Here is a 22,290-nt window from a genome sequence, read left to right as displayed (position 1 = left end):
TACTAAATCCCCGCAGAAAAGGAAATCAAATAATGTCCTACGTCCTTCACAGATCGAGCAGAGGACATGGAGATTCACAGTCAACCCTAAGGGGTCGGATAGCTTCCGTGTTTATCTTGTCATTACTGAGCTTTCATACTCGATTTGCTCTCCGTCGCATCCACCGGGATCAGAAACGCTTTGACGCAAGATTTACGATAGAGGCGAAACCCAAGACGGGCTAGTCACTGACCTGCTAATAGAAAGGAAGGCATCCCATGGGATGTAAATGAACTTCAATAATGTAAAGTACAAGTTGTAACATCACACCCCCTCTTGGCCAAGGTCATGGATCCTCCCTAATGAAAGGGTATGATCATTTACAGTAGCGTAGACATTGGGGAGCGTAGACATGGGGAAGCACATGCCCTCAGAAAAATAATAATAATTTAATAAAACGTCAAAGCTTCGCGCGGGAGGGGGGGGGGGGAATTGAACTCAGATAAGGATTAAGAGTCGAGAATGGTACAACGAATCGTCTTTTTCTCTAATAATTTAATGAAACGTCAAAGCTTCCATGCTTCGGGCGGGACGGGGAGGGGGGACTGAATTCAGATAAGGATTAAGAGTTGAGAATGGTACAATGAATCGTCTTTTTTCTTTAATAATTTAATGTAACGTCAACTTGATTCAAACAAGGATTAAGAGTTGAGAACGGTACAATGAATCGTCTTCTTTCTCTAATAATTTAATGAAACGTCAAAGCTTCCGCGCTTCGCAAGGGAGGGGGAAAATTCCCCCCTCCCTGCACCCACCCCCCTAGGGATCATGCTTTGCATGCTCTGTAATTGGTTCGCACGCTTTGCGTGCTCACTACCACCCCCCCTAAAATAAAATCCTGGTTATGCGCTTGCTCATGAAGGAAGCAAATTTATTTAATGAAGCGCAGAGTGTTTTGTGCATTGGATTACAAACTTGTGTCAAAATATTCCCAGTTTGATATTTCATATTGGTTAAAATGTGCAGCTCTAGATGGGTAACAGATAGAAGTTAGAAGGCTTAATGCTAAAATGCTGTTCTGTTCAGAAATAGTGGATGTATCATGAATATACACACCGTGTCAATTTCATAATCAGCTTTTCATTTCATAGTATGTTTGGTTTTCCTGTTTGGGGAGGATGGGGTATCAATTCAATGCTAGAGATTCAAGATTTTGCGGCCTTGAAACGGAGAACATATGGACATCAGATGTAGAACATATACCAATACATTGAGCTGATGGGTCATTTCAAGGTCAATTGTGAACTACCGTGCAGAGTTAAACATCTCCATGTGGTGTACAAATAACCTGTGCATCTGTGAATGCACTCACCATATATTCATATACAACTATTAATAAGTTACTGAGGTAAAATTCATAAAAGATTGCACAAGATCATTAAAAAGGTATATAAAGTAATTAAGCAAAGGAGATCAAGTTCCCTTTATACTTGATCTACCTCCATTTTCTACCTCCAAACGAATTCTGCTACACCTCAAGAGCCCACTACCCAACACTTTTCTGCTTTACCTCTCATGTCCAGACTCCTCCTTCCTTCAGTTCCTCCACTTGCTTTTCAAACTCTCTCTCCCCCTCTCGATGTCCCTCTCCCTTGTCATCCTCCCCTGTCCCTTCCTCCCTCCACCCCCTCTCCCCCCCCCCCCTCTCACCACTTTCTCTCTCTCTCCTCTCTCTCCACCTCTCTCTCTCTCTCTCCCTCTCTCTCTCCATCCCCTCCCCTCCCCCTCTCTCTCTCTCTCTCTCTCTCTCTCTCTCTCTCTCTTCCTCTCTTCATATCTTCCTCCCTCTCTCCCTCTCATCCTATCTCTCTCTCTCAGTCTGTCTGGGCTAGATATGACTCAGCCAAGAATAACCTTTTATAGATTTTATAGACATACAACTGGTGCTCATGTACACTTTGGGTGGCAAGTGGTAAACATGCTTTTTCAAAACTGGATCAAACATAATAAACGACCAAAATAAAGTAGAAAACAGACCTTTTCCATAATTTGTACTGATTACATCGAGGATGTTTTAGGAAAGAGATTTCAATGTTTTTGACTTTTCAAACAATAATACCATATTTGTATATTGCTCTACCCTGTTGGTGGGATTGCAGAAGTATTACGAGTGGCAGCTGAGTCACTTTGTCTGAATACCAGGGAAGGGGAAGGGGAGGGTAAAAATGCAATGTGCAAAACTTTTGAAGCATGGAATGATTAACTGTTTAACAAACTGAATTCAAGATGACTCATTGGTTTGAATTAAATCTATCTCAACATGAAAATAGACATTGCAAAATTGCTAAGAAATTAAAATTCAGTTTCACCTTACTGAAAAACTGAGCCTATACAGTTATTACATAATCATTGTCACAATTATTATCACAATATACAAGGCAAGAGATGCCATAACCATGATACAAGTGAACTTTTTACCACAACACAGCAATTGTATGATTGTCACAGGTACAGTGACCTTTGAACTTCAACCATCTGGACAGCACATGATAACCTCTCATTACAGAACCATGGGTGTGAAAGTGGAAACAGATCACGTAAAATACATTGCATCATTTCTTGGATTACGATCAATGAAGAGGAACTTTTCAATGTCTGGACATACATGTACAGGACGAAGGGGGTTCTTCCATCCAACAAGGTGTTTATCCTCTCATGCCATTCACATGGCTTGATAGCACAGTGGATTCAGAAGAAATGAAGGGATGCAGGCTATGGAGCGTTTTTTTATTTGAAAACATCACAGGTTCTTTAACCTCTTATCCATTGTATATTAACAGTTGCTCAATTAACAAGCTCCAGAGACAAATGCTCTGCCATCATTAACCAAAATCATAAATTACATAACAAACAATTGGGTTGTAGACTACACTGCAATTGCAATCTTAACCCTAACATTACTGGTATAAGTTTGACACAATAACTCCTGGATTGTTAACACAGCAAATATAAAGTCACCTTCATAAGAGAGGCACAAGATGTAAAAGAAGGGTGAGAAGGGAAGGGCGATGATTATCAAGACAAGATCTACTGAAGATCTGAAATCCTCCGGGGAAAATCTTTGCAAGAAAAATTGCAACACCTGATAATAAAAGTGAAACATTATCAAATGGCCTCAGACTGCTCATTACATGCAAACTTATGGCTACAGGGGCAAACTTTTCACTTGTGTTTAATGACCTCATACCCACCCACTCTCTCATGCTTAATTTGGCAACATAAACAGCCCGCCCTGGATAATCTCTCACATTTGTGACATTTCTGGAGCACCTGCTAGATGTAAACACATACACCTTCCTCTTCAAAAAAAAAACTCATGAAGGTTTTGACATTTGCAGGTACATGTATATCCAAACAGGAATGAAAAGTAACTTACCGCCAATCAGACAACAAAAGTTCATTGTATAGCTTTACAAAGACCATATACAACAAGTGATTAATCCTAGTCTAGTCTGAATGTCATATGATTAAACATCGCATAGCGAAACACATGAATGAGCTCTATTCAAACGACAACTCGATAAAGAGGGTCCCATCTCATCTTAACGTTTTATGGTTAAATCATATAACTGCGAGGCTTATTGTCAGCATGCACTCCGATGATTAGACAACTGTCATGTCAACTGACCTGCTCGAAACTGGTTTCTTTACACCATGTTTCTTTATACAATGATATTTTTTCTTCATGAGTGTACGCCCCTTTCACCATACAATCATTTTTTTTTATTACTGTTTTTATTATGTTTCTTTTTTAGTATATACAACTTTTGTATAAATTTTGCCTGGTGTGAACAGACTATTGTGTACCTGCACATGAACTTTATGAGTGAAATTATACACCTGATTTGATTTTTCTGTGTCCTTGTCACGCATGCCGTGTTACCGGCCTGGCAGCAGGACTCAATAACCTTATATGGAATATGATTAATGATCAGAAAGAAAGAAAATACTTTTTCTTATCCCCCTCCCCCACCTCCCCCACCTTATCTCTGTCGTTACAGGTGGGTTGTAAAGTTTACTGATCAGGTTCAATGTTTAAAAATAAATCCAGATCAATCAATTTATATACCAGTATATTACCAGTTAAAGACATTCTGCAGTTAAAGAATTTAGTGGTTCAACAAATATTAATCTTCCTTCTTAACAGCTATGAATACAGAGAGGGGGTAATTAAGAATAATCAGAAGCCACAATTACCATTTAACTTGATATTCATATTCATTATACCTATGGTATTCACAAAAGTATGGAAATCTCAACAAAATACAAGTGACTTGCATATTCATCTTGTCAAAATATTATAGGTTAAATGGATATACCTCTTGGGAGTATTCATTTGCTAAAAATACATATCGGTACTTGTGAAATAAATGTGCAAACATACATGTATATGTACATAAAAAAGGGTGCTTTCCTATGAAAGTACTTGATGTTTTGATTCCAAGGATGTATGTTGAATGATTCTCTTAGATGCTCCTCTATTCTGCAAAATCATCGCTTACAGTGAAAACTTGATCAAGAATACAAACTTTCTCTAAATGGAGGAGGGGAGGAATTACAGCTACAAATAGGTACTACAAATATTTTTCTCACTCTAAATGACTCAGATATATGAAAGTATTCTTTTTTCAATTTCCCTTAATTCCTGTCCCAAGCAATCATCATTTCCTTCATCTCCACTGTCCCATTTTGGATGAATCCTCGTTGCTCCCTTTCTCAAATTCTATTCTGATTGAAATTTGAAAGTCAAAGTATAGCATCTCTACAAACCCAACATTTCCATTGGTCATTCTTTCACTTGAATAGAACGACTAAAAAGAGAATATACAAATATACATGTGCATTATTCATTTGGTAAAACATGTCTTATCTAACCCTGGCACAGAACTAACTTCCATCAGCAAGGCATTAATGTATAATTGCCACTCTTGACCCAGATGAAGTAAATGGATACTCGTACCTCACATCTTAAATAAACAATTGATCAACATCTTAATTTCCTTTTGGCATACTTTGCTTATATCCAAAAGATATAGGCCTATACTGAATCATACTTTTCTTTCCTAAAAGACACTGCAATTGCTCTACATAGCCTTTAATGTTCTCCCATGATTCATTTTCATTCAATCCCTTGTCATTCTTCTAATTTCTACTTTCATAAGATGTTCTTCTTTTAAAAAAACACATATTAACATGAATACGGTACTCACATTCCACAAAATCTCCTTGTGGTTGGCAAAAGAGTTCATTTTTAGATCAAGAGCCAAATATAGTAGACGATGAACATGATTCAATACTCCACTTGAAGTGAATCACTAATTGGTGGGGGTAAAGAACATGTATTCTATTCAGATACCATCAATGTAACCCTTAGTATCTCTTGACTGTGAGAACCTCATACATGCATTAGGATGATGATGCTCAGAATAGACCATAAGAGGGACACTCTGAGATTAATCAGATGTACATCTGAAAATAAGAAGTAACTATCCATATTCCTTCCCTCCGTATCCTGGAGGCATTGTGGTGAAGTGTTTGTTTTTATATACTAATACTAATACTATTACAGATAGTTTGAGGCTCTTTATTACTTTCACTGATGCTTGCCAATTTTCAACTATTTTATTTATCCATGAATTACATTTGACTTTTGTGAGAATTGGGAGAATTTGTGCTATATTTTCTCTCTCTCTCTCTCTCTCTCTCTCTCTCTCTCTCTCTCTCTCTCTCTCTCCCTCTCTCTCTCTCTCTTTGTGTGTGTGGAAAATTAATAAAAACCTATAAAAAAGATCTTCTCAGTCCTCTAAGTTTTAACTTTTCAATAGAAATAAAACTTTTATATAAAAAAAGTCAGTGTTCATCAGAGATAAACACATCAGTCTTCCAAAAGTAATTGCATTTAATTAAGCTCACAAAACATATCGATATGATGTATGCTAATGTAGGTTGTCAAAATTTGTATGATATATTGCCTTAAAGTCTACGCAGGGCACCTGAAAATCGTTGCTGATTTAGTTTTTCTGAGACCCAAACAATATCAAGATGTTGTGACGTCAGACCTGTCAGATGAGACAGGGTGTGTGCAAGCAAAGGTTTGTGGAGCAATCCATTGGATTAACCTCAACGGATGTCGGTATGTAAGGTTTTTCATACCGGAACGATAGAATTCATTACTTATAAAGATATGATAAGCAGCAGGTATGTACCTTATTCATAAACTGCCTTTCTTCTTTATTGATGTTCTTCAAAGTGCAGACATTTAAAAGAGGAGATCATAATGATCATTTCATTTAACCCTTTGAATACTAAGATGAGTTAACTCTGTCCATGGGCTATGTAAAATATGTATACTAAAATCAAATCACATTTAGTGGGGTAAGGAACTTTTGTAAAACAAATAAAATAAAAGCTGGTGTAAAACATCTTTGTTCTTTGTTACGCTAAGAAACTTTTTAATCATTAGAAATTCAAAAAACATGTCACAAAATGACAATACAAGCTTCATGAACAGGTGAGATACCAGCTATATTCATACAAGCATATAGCTGGAACTGAAACAGTCTTCATATTCTCTAGATCTCATCTCCTCTAATCTGAATGCATTTTCACCTGCTATGAAAAAACACAAAACAACAACAAATACACATAAGAGGCGTTGTCACACAGAGGCCAAAAATCTGGATTTTAGTTATCTGGATTGTAGTTATCCTCTTAATTGCTGTCTGTCATCAATTATCCCATTAAAAATCCTCTAACGAAGCAAGAAAATTCTCCCTCGAAAGGATTTTTCAAGGGATTTTTCAAGGGATTTTTCTGTGTGACACCGCCTAAGGACTGAGATATTCATTGGGAATGCTCCAATGAATGGTATCTTGTACATGTAGGTTACCTACCTGCCAAAGTAAAGACACCACCGCCGAGATGGGCATCTTCTACAGTCCCTGTCGTAGGTTGGCTAAGCTCATCGGTAGAGGGCACTTGATTGACAACGACCAGAGTGGTTTCATTCTCTGCTACTCCCACTAGATCAGCAGTGTGTACAGCCTGATAAAACAAGCATGAAAGAGGGATAAACAGATGATATTTCAGGTCTTATGAGTTTTAAGTAACACAACATGGTAGACTTTTAAAAGAGATTTTTGGTAAACGGAATCATAGCTGTTTCAGGAATTCAGTAGAGAAGTAATAAAAGAACAGTTATTGAAAGCAAGTAAATTTGTTGAGTTCGATAAAAAGAAAACGGATCTGCTCAAACCTCCCTCCCCCTTTCCCTCTTTCTCCCTTTCTTACCCTCTTCACCCCTTCTCTCTTTCTCTATCTCTCTCTCTCATTCATTGTTTAAACCTGGTTGTTAGAATAATATGAAGAGCAAGAGAATATGTGATCCTATTATTGAGAACAAGTCTCAAAGCATTGCAGTTCTGAAACAACTGCTGATCTAATAAAAAAATGAAAGAAGGAAACAAAAGAAAAGAGAAGAAAAGAGAAAGGCTCAATTATACTCTGTGGGTTTGTTCACATATGTCTCACAGGGGGTTTACCGCAGGGGTCTGACATATGTGCATGTGAATGAGCCTAAGGAGAGATGAGTGAGAAGGACATGAGTAAAGATTTAGACAGACGCACTCATAATGATGTCTGCAAACGTTGGAGCGGGTACCTTCATCTTCATTAGCTAAAAAATTGAAAGTCTTTTTAACTATTAAAATGAATATCGCATACCAGTGAAAAACTTTATCGCAGTGTTATGCACTTTTCTCTTCAAACATATAAACTTTAATTAGTCGTTAACACACTCCACTTATGTAATAACACTTGTGAGACATACGAGTAGTTTTGCCTTCGTGTGCAATGAGACAGATAGAAATGATTGCTGTCAATGCCCTAGAGGCTATACAAGTCAGAAACAGATAAACGTACACGATAGTTACGACGACTTCCCGAACACTACGTGATGTTCCCTGCTACTCCAAGCTGGAAATGAACTAATTGAATTACTTTCATGAGGTGTTAAATAACTCATTAGGTCTTCTCACGGAAGCATTGTTCTCAAACGAACCCAACCCACTGTGACCCACATACATTGCAATAGTGCAACTGTAAGGCTCATATGAATGTAGGAAAGGGAAGGGGGTAATGTTATGCCTCCCTCTATTCATAAACACATCTCTTTATAGCTCAAGGATGCACCATAGGTTAATATTTGCGCAGATACTATTCTAAAATGTTTGTTTCTGATTACTATGCATTTATATCTCTCAGACTGCGTTTGCAATATGTCATTATTGCAATTTAAGTTTGAAAAGTAACGCAAGGTGCTTCATATCCCCCCCCCCCCCCCCCCCCCCAGGTCAGGGTAAAATTGCCATGTTATTGAATCCCATTAATTACAACACTGTACACAAAATAGCAACACAAATATCAAGATTAAAAACAAGACGAAATAATTTTTAACAAAAGCAAACTCTCAAGGTACATGTAGGGTCATGGTTCTACCCATGATGACATGTTACCTCTTGTACTTGCACACCCAATCTTGATTATTTTCCACTTCCCAGGTGGGTTTCAGTATCTAATATTGGTATCACATGTTATTGGGCAATATAAATAAAGGAGCACCTCGGACATCATTCTATGATTTCTACAGCTTTGACTAATGCTACATGCATAATTTACCTTCAACTTGTGAGAAAGTGGGATCAACACAACACACTAAATTCTGCATTTTGATAGAAGTTAGGCAAACATAGGTAATGATATTCACATGTACAAGTAGGACGGTGCAGTGATCAGTGAGGGCGGAAGTGTGGATTTGGCAATATTTCACACCTTTTCAAACATCACTTGATGGATTTGATTCCAGTCAATTAAGGTCGGGTCCCTGTGCAGCCATTTGTTGCTTTTGCCCTAAATGGTTATTCTCATGTTTTGGCTACTGATAACATTCGGGGAGTGAGGTGCTAACGATATAATCCTCTCCAAGAGCCAAAGACGGAAAAGCATCCTGAATGATTTATTCCTCAGTCCAAGAGCAAGCCTTGAAAACAAGGACTGCATGTCTCCCAAACTGATGAATATCGAGAAAACATCCTGAGAGATAATTGGAAACTGTGTTGCAAATAAATTCAGGACTCTTCAAGATCAAGTGGCTACCACTCCAAACTACATTTGATACCGGTAATATTAATATTTTGTAAGATGCACATGTACATCTTAGGACCTAGGTCTATACACTTTTGTGTAGTGTCAATCCATCTGTCAATATATGCCTTCATTTTGTTTCATTATTTCTTCTTCTATATGTATTTGTTTCCCGTTTCCACTTTCAATTTTTCCTTTCCCTTCATTCCTGAATCTCCAGCTCCTTTCCCTCCTTATTTCCTTTACCTTCTCTCTTTCCATCACCTATTCACTTCTTCTCTCTTCCCCTCACCTATTCTCTTCCTCTCTCTCTCTCCTGCCCTTACCCATATCCATCCCCTCTTATCCTCATTCGTATTCGCCTTGGTCCCATCTTCTTCTTTTACAGCCACTTCTCATCACTTTCTAGAATTCATATCTTTTTGTCAATCCTCTTTGAATTGTTAGGTACCCACACATTGCATTTCTTTTTAACTACCTACATTTAAACCCCCTCACTTCAGTCTCCTGAATGACCCCTCAAATGAATAAAATATAAAATAATGAAATAATGAAATTATACAAAATAAAAATTGGGGCATCAGGTCAATTGCATCGGAAACATAACAGGTACAACATAGGTTACCCCAACCCACTTCTGACATAATCTGGAATATATAGAGATTGACAGTATCATCTAGCTCAGGTCAAACTTTCTAAAAGATAACTGCGAACAAAAGTGGCAAGCAAGGGTCAGCTGACAAACTATTTTGAGTTGATGTACGTATATCAAAGACAAAAATAAAACGGGAATTACTAATTCATCTTGATTGAGATAGTAAGGGTATCACTGCAGTGGGGTGCTACCTAAAGACTTTAAGCTTCTCAAGGACATTGTCCTATTTATGATTACGCAAGAAAATTATTATAGATAACCTTTTCTCTGACAAAATTGATGTTAGCTTCAAACTATTGCAAAATCAAGAATTGGGAGTCACAGAATCACAAAATTTAAACCCTGATAAAAGTGCTTTCAAATAACAGTGCTTTCAAATCTTTAGTTATAAATGTTTACTGCCAATGTACTATTGAATCTACAAACCAGACCCATGCACACACACAAAAAAAGAATTAAATCATTTGAGTTGCACACTGCAAAAGTCCTGATAACAGTCCGCCAAAATCAATACAAACATTGGTATCAATCCCACATTCTTTGTAATGTAAATATCATATGTAAAAAAAAGGCAGTGTGGATATTCAAATAAATACTCAAGATATATAGTACACATACCTTAAAAAGAACAGGTAATCTAAAGGTTTTCGAAACAAACTTGCACATAAAATTTATCTACTGGTTCATTTATTTTACACTCTGGTTTTGGAGTTCACTTTGCTATATCCATCATGCATGACTGTCACGATATCCACATTACAATTATTCAGGATTCATTTTTAGGGGCCTGTATGTAAGTATGAATAATGCTCATTTTGAAATTTTGAGGGGGGAAGGGATCCAGATTTAAATGTAGGGTGCCAATGTGTTCCGGGCAACCATTATAGAGTCAAGTATCGACATAGTAATAATCTGGGGTTGTAATCATGCCTGAGGTATATACGTCACAATTCATCTTTTGTTGCATTACTGACAATTGTCATTATCCTAATCTCATTTTGAGATGGTGATGAAGACAGCTTTCACTCAAAGAGATCAAAATCAAACACGAAGGTCCTTACACAGAAAACTCTTTCAACAAGTGGTTTCTATTTCCAGTATGCACGAATGTGACTTGGAATCTTGCCACATTGGTAATGTCTTTTGTTTGATTGTGGTTAACTACCTGCTTCATGGTTGCTGTTGTTTTCCTAAAAAAAATCATGTAGGCAGCTTGGCACATTCGAGTAAGCGTGACATGATTAACCTATATATTCTCTAGTGGTCCAGACAAACAATACAATTCTCTTTCATCCTCCTCCCTCTCTTTCAATTTTAGTCATGCGAGCATGTTCTCACTGGACAGACAGAAACTGCTGGCAATGGAAATGGTCCATCTTTTGTTGGTGAAAGTGAGCTGGGAGTGTGTAGTTCCAGTAATGACTTCCTTCTGCCAAGTACCTCCCATACACACTCACAATATTTAGCTTCACAGTTCGTCTGGAATGGGACAACTTCCTCAAGACTTGCATCAATTCCTCTTGTTGTATCCTCCCAAATTACCCATCCATTTCCTTAATCCATCTATCAAAGAAGACCGTCGGTGAGATGGGGCCCAATTCCTTTGACAAGGGTGATTACCATTCCTACTTACTCCAACATAAATGAGATTGCAATAGCAATTCATCATATGATGTATTCTCCTCCTGAGCATTAAGAAAATTCCTAAAAGACAGTCTGCATGCATAGCTCAAATAAAATGAAGAAAGGCACAGTTCAGTTTGAGTGTGTTAAATCTAGTGCACCTTGTTCATTCTTGCTTTACAAGACAACATATAACTCAAGTACTATAACAACATTAGCAGCAGGATAAATCCACTGCTTGATTAAAGGTAATACAGAGTTTTGGTATGGGGTCATGAATTTGGTTCAAATGAAAATATTGGAAGCATATGCGATCCTACAATATTCAGTGATCGTTGTCGTGGTTGAAATCGAGTCTAAAGTGATGAAATTGTAAAATGTAAATAATAAACTCTTTATGTTGTATAGCTCCCTCTCAAGGTCAAGATTTTAATTTAGCTATAAAAAAATGTTTCTTGACTAAAATCGACCAATTGACTATTTCGCAGCTGCCATTGTATGGCCGTAGACGCTATTTGATATTCAATTTTTCTCAAAAGCAGAAGTGTTTTAGGGGCTAAATTTTCTAGTGCTTATAATACATTCACATGGGCATCCAAATATATAAAAATTGTAAAGAATCTCTATCCAGCCAATTTTCAAAATTTCCTAAAACTTTGTATTACCTTAAATAAACAAACAATAGCATTGATTAACCATAGATACTCATCATATGCGGAAAAACAGATCTATGCCAAATCTGGAAGAGATAATCATTTATCTGCAATCTGATGTCTAAAATAAACTTATCAAGTATCAAAGTACTCTCTATGTGTTTGATTCTGTTTTGCTTTGCAATTCTTTTACTTTTCTTGTTGTTATTTCTTATGTTTTCCTCCATATTAAGAAATAGAGGGAAAACATTTGTACATGCTCAAAATACATTTGGTAGGATCCTCATATTCTTTTAAAATGAACAACCTTGAAGATATATTTCAAAATATCGTTTTCAAGGCTTCACACGCAAATGTCTGGCTTCATCTATTTGCAAATTTGTAGCCCACTGGGTGTTTTGATCTACATGTATAAAAGTACAAGTAGGCCTAGTTTGATGGCAGCCACACATTGGAATGATTTGATCGAAGTCCCATTGATCTATGAATCACTTCCAGCAGACACTTCAAATAAAACTTGAGGAACTTCTGAGTGACCAGTAAACAAATCCGTCCAAATCCTCTTGGTTTTCATGCAAGGAGTGAGGTTCAGGCATGGCATATCTCAATAAATCTGTCAGATTATATTTGGGGCCCTGCACAGTAAATAAGAACATAAACATCACCCACTATAGTTTACAAATGCTACTTTATAGCATATAAATCTATCACTTCCAATATGTGATATTTTAATCCTGTACAATGTCTTTCTGATTGACCAATACAATAAGTCTAAAAGGCAAAAGCAAAACTGTATCATAGCATCTATATGGAATAAATAAAAATAAATCCCTGCCTTCTGCAGTTTAAGAACAACTATTTTGTCCTGGAAAACACACATCTTGTCTGGCATCAGACACTTTGCTTACTACAAATAATGAAATCAAACCCTCCCTCCCTCCCAGATACCCATCTAAATAAAAACAATAGTTTTCCTGATCTATGATACATATATGTTGATATCAATTATGCACTTTTCTTTATACTTCTGCTGACAAGCATCTAGATGTTCATGTTCATGTACTACAAGATGAAAAAGAAAGCAAACTATTTTCACTCTGAGAGATAATTTCAACCCAAGAAGAAGAAAAAATGGAAAAATGGCTGTGTTGATTGATTCTTGGTCTCAAGACATCCTCCAGCGATTAGAAAGCTTAAATGTTACTGCGTAATGACTTTGGCGAAGATACATAGCATCATGAATCACATCCAGCTGTAGCATCAGATAGAGTGGATCAAACTTAGAGCTGACCAGTTTAGAAAAATCCTTTAAATCCTATAATAGAGGCCTACTCATCACATCAAGAACATTATTTCAAATACAACCATTTGATAGTTTTGAAAGTTATTCTGAACATTTTGAAAGCTAGCATGAAACGTTCATTCCATATGTGACATAAAAATTATCCCTAATTCCTCTGCCCCATCTTCCTTCACCCACCCTACAATGGTTCAACTACCCTACCAACTTCCATCCCACCCTAAAAAGAGATGCATTTCAAGAAACAAGGACTCAAGAGGGAATACAACAACTTGTAATAGAGATGAAAGCCATGCGAAATATGATGAGAAAATTCAAGTTGAAACTCATGTAAAGTCAAACCTGTCTATAGCGACCGCCCAAGTTAAACACAAAAAGTGGCCTTTGTAGACAGGTGGTCTTTGCAGACAGGTTACTTTAGTACATGATTCAATGAGAAACCATTTTCAAGGGAAACAACAAATGTGGCCTTTGTAGACAGGTGGTCTTTGTGGACAGGTAGTCACTAAAGCATTAAACAGTGTTTTAACATAAAAGATTCATGTATTTAGATTAACTGGACATGCCATCAACTACGATTAAGTGGAGAGTTTAATGTTACAGGGTGATAGTCGGGCAAGGTCCTTCCTTCTGACTTGAGACAAATATCTCCGCCTTCGCAAGACTCAAAACTGATTAAATTATCCTATCATGTCTCCTAATTACACGTTGGTGGACAGAGAAGCCGATGACAGTAGGAACTATCTACAGGCACCATTTGTCATATCCTGTAGGATGTCGACGAGATGTAGGAAAGAACCAACCCTTGGACCAGAGTTAGGGAGACCCCCTTTGGACAGACGGAAACCCTGCCCACTCCCCGGGGGGCTCAGACACATTCAAAAGGATTTCTAGGCTAAAATTATTACTAATCTCCTAAGAGATAAGTTATTTCCAAAGTCACGTTAAAGCAAACAGAAATCGTTGCTCTTCCTCCACAATAAAACGGTGTTGAGAGATTGAGCGTCCCAGTTTGAGAGACAGATCTTCTTGCAGGTTAAAAAATTAGGTTGTCAGTGAAGACCTTTATAAAACAAATTCTACTCTTCATAATTTAGCATGAATAAAAGAAGAAAAAAGAGCATAATTTACACTTTATCCAAGGCCTGCCCAGAGGCAATTTAACATTTTGAATAAGTTGATGACTAAGAATTATCAAAAAGTTCCAAACATAAATAATATAAATGTTTTAAACATGAAATCCATTTCCTAATTATGTTAAAAGAAGCCTTGCATTCACTTTATAAGTTTGATCAGTGATAGTTAATCTGAGAAAAGGAAGGAATTTATAATTTCTTGGAAGACGTCTTCCCACAACCGATTTGTCACTGCTAAGGAGTCGGTATGTATCAGGCCCGTAATCCTCGCAACCGGGAGGTGGAATGGTATGATAAGACAGAGTGGAGCTTAAGAGGGGATTCCTCAAGCTGTCACTGGTCATACCCTCAGGATCCTACTTCCAGACAGGACTCAAGCCTGACAGAGTTTTGAGCCCAGCGACTGATTCCTGGAGCATGCTATGTTGAGTTTTATATATGTGATGACCTAGACATTCCCATTTACATTCATATGAAGCTTGGTTTTACAAACTAGCGTGCCTGGGGGTATTGAAATTAGTCCATGAGAAAGCAAACTTCATTCCTAATGTATAAAGGATAATTTAAATTTTAAATCATTAGCCTAGCAAACAAAAAGGAATACCAAGATACATGTGTTCAGAAATATACTGTATCTCATCTATTGCCACATCACAAAATCTTATTTTCGTGGCGCCCTAGTGTATTGCTTAATAGTACTCTTAAATAAGGAGACAGTATGGGTAAAATATTAATTGGAGAGCTTTACATACACGTACTGCATCTAATCAAAGGACAATTTTGTTTGTCATTGCTATTAACTTTGCTTTATATTACTTAAACAACAAAATGAACTTGATATGCTGTAAGCCATGGCCTAATTATAATACTGTCAACAGTTCTAAAGTCATCCTCATAGCAATATTTCACAAGATACAACATCTTTGACAAACATTGTCCATGTTACAAACAATTTGTTGTATATCTTAACCTTTTGACCCCAAAACTGTGTTTAGTAAACTTCAGTTTACTCTTGACCTAGTCGATGTGGCTTACAAAGGTTGCCAGAGCCACAAACAAATAGCCACTAATATCTTATACCTTATTTGACCATATACACCCTTCAGCCAAGTTTGGATGAAAATACCTCAGCATTGTCATGTTAACATGACTGTTCATACACTTGCTTCTATAATTATATTATCTCTGACCTCTATAACCCCATATTGTGCTAGTGCCAAGTTTATTACTTTTATTTAACATACAGACGACCAGAAACATAAAGCCTCTAGCACCATAGTGGTGGATACATAAAAATACAGTAGCTAGACACTTAGGACATCACATGACTGCAGTTCTTTCTTCAATAACATATCACACCTCAGTTTCCCCTACCTCCTAACAACGGTAGCTACAGAAATGTCACTTAAAGGGATCCGGTAACTTTGTCTCAAATTCTGAAACAAAATTCTGGATTAAGCTCATGATGCAATGATAATTATAAACCTTTAGGTCAGTCAGGAACGCCATGAATTTTACAAGCCGATCGCCTGTCTGATTATCAAGATATTTATGATTGGAATTCCAAATTTTAAAAACCGTTCACCTGACGGTTTTCATAACACTACAGTCTATAGGGGAAAACGAGTACGGTAAAACTGGTCACTCAAAGATTTTTACTTTTTTGGGGCACTTCTTGATCATTTTGAAGCGCAATTTTTTTAGGGCTTCTATATTTCACCATATCACAGACACTGATAACACGTAGAGCCGTGTATCTCAGATTTAACATTGTTAAACGATCCCTTTAAAGGGCATTAACCATTCTCAAAGCTTCTCACGTAAATGTTGACTTCTCAATGTCCCCTTACTGTGCGTGTAGACAGTTAGTCTAATCACTAAAGATAGCGCACATAATTGCCCAAGGAACATGACGGCGTAGACATCACGCACACATTTCTTTGGAGAGTATTTCAGTTTAAGGAAATAGGGAATCAACTTCCATAGTGATTATAAGACAGTGACTCAATGATTGCAGTAGTTCACAGTGTGATTATATCAGCCGGTACCTATCCCTCCAAAAGATGCGACCTGAAGAAAAGGAACGACATCGTGGATTAGGCAGCTCAGACAATCACCCTATCTAAGAAAACCACCTGCAAAGAAAACTTTCTTTCTTGAAGCAATAGCAGAATCTTCATCAATCCTTCTTAGTCTACAGTATCGAAATGTCATATTATTTTTAGACAGCCATGTATCAAACGGTATGTTGAAATTCTGTTAACCTCATCCAAGTTCATGAACCATCTTCCTCATTCTCTACTGCATATAATAAATTCTGTTCTTGAAAAGTGAGAAGTTGAATGATTAATTGTATTTGTTGGAGTAAGAAACCAATTCAATCTGAAGTGAGAGATCTAAAAAAATATATATTTGGAAGAAAACACCTTTGCTCTCAGAACACATATTACCATCAGCTGTTGTTGTTATTGTTTTTAGGAGATGGAGACCAATACTCTGTCTCCTAGCAACAGGGTTCCTCTCAAGTAGTAAGAATGTCATCGACCTGTTTCCTTGTGATGATGATACTCTCCGGACAGGTGTGGCTACAACGATGACATCCAATCCTTCAGTCCGCCACCTGTATGCCAACTTTGCTGTTAGGATTTGTTGTGTCTGTGAAGTCCTGTGAAGATTTGTTGATCAGCTCCGATATGTTGACAGGTTTTCGGTTGATCAGCCATCTCTTCCCTCTACATCAATCAATCTACCTTTGTCTCTCATCTGTCATAGTCTTGTTATTCTCCTTCTGAAAATCTATCTGCATCTCTGTCCCTTTCTCATGAGTCTCTATTAAGTCAGTTAGTCTGCCCTCTCCTCTCCTTTCCCTCCCTCCCCCTCCCCCCCCCCCCCCCCATCTTCCTCCTCTCTCTCTCTCTCTCTCTCTCTCTCTCTCTCTCTCCCCTCTTTCCTTCTGTTCCCACTCTCCAGCAATCTCTCTCTCTCTCTCCACCCTCCCTACCAACACTTAGCTCAAACTGAATTAATGTAATCTTCAAAATTATATATGACAAACATTATTCTATACTTTCCATTATAGGCAACAATCAGGTCTTGAATAAAAAAATTCAGCCTCAAGCGGTGAAGGAAGGAAGGAAATAAAACTTCTGGATGTCACTTCTAGTATATTTGTAATGCAGCTTTCCATCTTGTTCTTGCATCCAGATATCGAAGTGCTTTTGACAGGGCCCAGATAGGCAGTCCAACACTGTCCACGGCAATCACGTCTAGCTCTCTAATCCTGACTCGACCCTGTCCAGCCAAGATTCCCTAGGGAAGTCGACTTCACAAGTACGAGGAAATCAATGGTGGCGCACCATATCAATAGCCCTTGTCAAAATCTTTCCCCCTCCTTCTAAACCTGCCTTAAAAACTAGCAAATCTACTAAATTCATTGTAATGGGTGAGACTTTTTCAATCTATTCAAAATCATACTTCATCCCTATTATGTTTGACTTTCTCTTCTTTTCTCTTTGTTTTCTTCTTTTGGTGTAGTAGATTGGCAGGAAAGAAGTAGGCAGAATGTTTCAATATTGTAAAGTATAGGAAGGGCTTGAGACCCAAGTCCTAAGGCTTTAAACATTTTTCAAGAAGACAGTAAACAATGCTGATGATGATAATGATGATGATGGTGATACTTATGGTGGTGATGATGATGATGATGATAATGATGAAGATAATAATGATGATTAAAATGATGATATTGATGATGACGATAATGATCCATTCATATCTCACCTGCTGAGGTAATACTGCATCAGTACCTATCAGCTGAGCCTCATTGCTGATTTGATGTTCCTCTCCAACATTCACTTGTGATTGGCCAATGCTTATAGTCATGTGATCATGATTGGTATGTAAATCATCACCTTGGTGTACTATAGCTGATACATCATCTGTGGAAAGCTCTGGAAAGAAAGAGAGACATCAAGTTTGAACTACAAGTGTATTTATTTTTTTGTGGATGTATAATTTCTTTAGCTGTTGTAGAAAACCAAAATGGGCCAAATACTTGACAACATTAATCAGAGCTGGCATTCATTTGTACCCTATTGTGTGAATGAACCAATTTATTTTGTTAATGATACCTTTTTGCATCATGAATTATGTTGATCTTTGGGATGATCAAGAAAGATTCAATATTCAATATAAGATGGAGAAAAAAATCAATTAATTTTCAAACACTGCAAAAACTCATTAACAATATTATGTAATAGAATCTATAATAATAATACGCTAAGGCTCCGCGGGGGGCGCGACGTCTCCGCGAGCCTTTGTATTCTATTGTTTTTTAATGAGATCGCCGACCCAAGTTGGTGCGGCTATCTCCTCCTGAACCCTCCCCTCCGGGTACCCGTGCCCGGTGCCATCGTCCGCGGGAGAGTCTACTCTGTGGAATTGGCTATACTCCGCCCGAGGTCCCCCTCCGTGTCGACGTCCAGGGCGAAAACAGACGCGATATGCATAATGCAGGATATGCGTGACGACAGAGATACCTCATGGATATTCAACATGACATCCGTAGACACACGATCGATGACCATCCACTCACATTAAGTTGCGTATTAAATGCACTATGCACAGTGTCGGGCTTACCCGAGTAAAGCATCTTTCTATAGGATATTTGTAGTAGCTGCACAAGCCACAGAGATACACACGAAGCTTCCCGTACACGTCTAAACTTAGAGACCTATTTCCATCATTATTGCGCGATTTGTATATAGTTTTCGTGAATGGAGGTATGAAATAAAAGCTTATTTTGTGATTATTACGGCAATGTATACTAAAATTTGATTATCATTTTCTAAAGGAAAGTTTTCACAAGAAAACCATTGGACTGACAGTTTAGTCGCAAGCTGCCTTCAGTCAACACAAAGTGCAGTGCTTCTGTGTGGTGTGTGTGAGTTGCGATGAGCTTGCAGGAAGCTCCAACACCGGGACCGCGCACCGTAGGCGTCCGACGCCTGCGGCGGCGGCGTTGAGCTTCCTAGAGTTACGCTACAGTGTGTGTGAGTTCACCTAAGCTTGAGTCGAAGAGATTTGACACTTTGAAATTGTTATCTGTTGGTTTGATCATTATTGCCGCGATTTCAATATAGTTTCGTGAATAGATTTACGAAACCTGAGCTTAGAATTAGTAAAAGTATCACTAATGTCTACGTTTTTAAACGACTGTCTGATTTTCTTGAGAAAATTTTACTTTGAAAAATGATTATCGAAATTAATGGTCAGAAATAATCACAATTTAGGGTCTATTATGTTACAGTTCTTGCATCAAATCAATGCATGAAAACTTAGTTATTGAACTAGAAAAATGTTTTGTTTTTTTAAATAGGCAATTATGAAGTAGGAAGCCTGAAACCTTAGCCTACTAAACAAATCTCAACAAAGTGTAGGCCTATCCTTATATGAATTAATGAAAAAGTAGCCCCAGAAAAAAGAGCCCCCGAAAGTTGAAAAAGTAGCCCCCAAAAATTTCCCAAAAATTTGAAATGGAGCCCCCGAAATGAAAAACTTAATTTTTTGCCTGCGCCCCCCTCTAGAATCCCGAGGATTTCCACGGGTCCTGAGTTGCGTGTATATATAATATAGGCGTGGGGTCCACGGGTTTCAAGGGGCCATAAACCCCCAAAAGCTTGGGGGTTACGTTCTTCAAAGTTTGGGGGGGGGGGGAGATCAGATCGCAGCGAGTTGAGTGTATATATAATATAGGCGTGGGGTCCACAGGTTTCAAGGGGCCATAAACCCCCGAAAGCTCGGGGGTTTTAGGCGTTTAATTAGGGTCAGATGAGCATATTTTTAATACTTTATTTGTGACACTTGCGGGTCACCAATTGGAGTGGGGTCAATACGTAGAGTTGCGTAGTGTTGTGTACCAACTACGCTGGCCTACGCTACTATATGCTGAGGGACGGAAAGGGGTACGCAAGGTGAACGAAAACAATTCAACATGTTTAATTTTTTTTTGCGTACTTTCGGCGTAGAAACTTGACGCAGAAATTACGCCTTTTTACGCAGAAAGTCCGCCTTTTTACGCAACAGTACGCTACCCTAAGCCAGATCGACTAAGCAGTAAAAGCTTTCCACACAGTAAGCAACCATAAGCAAACCTGTACGCCAGCCTACGCATAACCTACGCAGAGACTATTTTCCCATTAATACGCAGCCTAATTTCTGCGTAGTCGGTACGCGCGCCACACTATGGAACTCTACGCAGTTCCAGTGGCATAAAGAATAACTACCGGTACAGTTGGATTGTTTTTTTAAATTTAATATAAGGCCAAATTAAAAAAAAAAACATGCTTATAGCGTCCTGTTTTTTTGAAAAATGGGAAGGAGGAGGCGCTTTTTTTTTTTTTTCTTTTTCAAAATGGCCGCTCCGTACATTTTCCCTGGCATTCGGGCTATTTTTCAAGATGGCGGCCACAATTTTTTTTTTTTCTTTTTTAAAATCAGAAATACATTTTAGCAGTGCTTTTCATGTTTTTTTTCTTTCAAAAAAAAAAAAAAAAAAAAAAAAAAAAAAAAATAGGAGGCGGCCCCAAAAAGGAAGCAGGCGGGGACGATGTTTTTTTTCTTTAAAAAAAAAAAAAAAAAAAATAGGAGGCGGCCCCCAAAAAGGAAGCGGGCGAGGACGCTAAACATGTATATTTTTTAATGGCCTGAATGGCAAATAACGTTCTTGGTGGTTTTAATTTAGACATTCTCTATATATTTACACCCCCCGCCCCCTCTAGAATCCCGCGGATTTCCGTGGGTCCTGCTATATATATATATATATAAAGTACAGCTACGTCTCACGTTCTTAGACCATTTTCTTCACGCCTATATATATAACTTTATCAGCGATACGTGTATTTCAAAATGAATGAAATGAACAAACAACCGCATGATCTCAATGAACTGTTAGGAAAACAAGTGTATGCTTGTAAGCACTCAAGATATACTTATAAAGCGCATTTCGTTTCATTTTACAATTGACATTCTAACTTTAAAATCCCGATCAGTCAGGTCAATTAATAGTTTCCTTTGACGATTAACTGCACTTCTTTCTTCATCCACACATGAAGTGAAGCTAATTCTACAATCTGCCATGTACATGACATGTATTTTTGTAAGTGGCCATGAAGCCTAAAATAGCATTGGTGATGTACAGGAATATCCACACGCATCACTGGTATTAAAAGAAACTAACTGAAAGCGACCGTAATATGAACATTCTTTTTTCCTTTTTGTGCAGACAGCACGCTATCCACCTGACATGCTACCATGATACCCTGACACACAGAGGTCAATAGGAAGTAGTCCTGACGAGATAAGACCGGGTAGATCTCCTAAAAATATTCACGATTTGACAAACTCACAGCATGCTACTGATGAACATGAATGATATATTCAAGGAGAGGATATTTTAATTATTGTGTGAATGTTAAATGAACTTTCCTCCTCAGTGTTTCCCCCACTAGAAGGTGAAAAGTGATGATTTCCAAGCTAAAGAAAGGTGCAATGGCTCTCTGGAAATTAAAGGATTGAACATTCCATTTCCCAGTGAAACAATTGCTCTCAAGTCAATTTTTAACACTAACCAAATTCCTGAATCCACCCTTGAACCCAACTATACATGAATATTTACCACACCCTCACCCATATAACCATGTATCTTTCATGAAATAGAGCCATCAAAAGTTAGATCATACATACAAC

General features: G+C 37.8%; 1 protein-coding gene across 2 annotated transcripts in view; it reads right to left on the bottom strand.

The window, feature by feature from the left end:
• Positions 1–6,880: 6,880 nt before the first annotated feature.
• Positions 6,881–22,290, bottom strand: part of LOC754814 (cyclin-D-binding Myb-like transcription factor 1) — a 32,577-nt gene continuing 17,167 nt past the window's right edge. The window contains exons 14-15 of one of the 2 annotated variants that reach the window (XM_030972577.1): positions 18,325–18,494; positions 6,881–7,083 (exon numbers count right to left, since the gene is read on the bottom strand). In XM_030972577.1, coding sequence (XP_030828437.1) covers positions 6,925–7,083; positions 18,325–18,494 — 329 coding nt within the window. In that variant the 3' untranslated portion in view covers positions 6,881–6,924. The remainder of the gene's footprint in view (positions 7,084–18,324; positions 18,495–22,290) is intronic. The other variant, XM_030972576.1, reaches the window with a different exon arrangement.

Source organism: Strongylocentrotus purpuratus, unplaced genomic scaffold (genome assembly GCF_000002235.5).
Source record: "Strongylocentrotus purpuratus isolate Spur 01 unplaced genomic scaffold, Spur_5.0 spur5_scaffold_6, whole genome shotgun sequence".
Lineage (NCBI taxonomy): Eukaryota > Metazoa > Echinodermata > Echinoidea > Camarodonta > Strongylocentrotidae > Strongylocentrotus > Strongylocentrotus purpuratus.
Note: the sequence above shows the minus strand (reverse complement) of the source record. Positions and strands in the feature narration are given on the sequence as shown.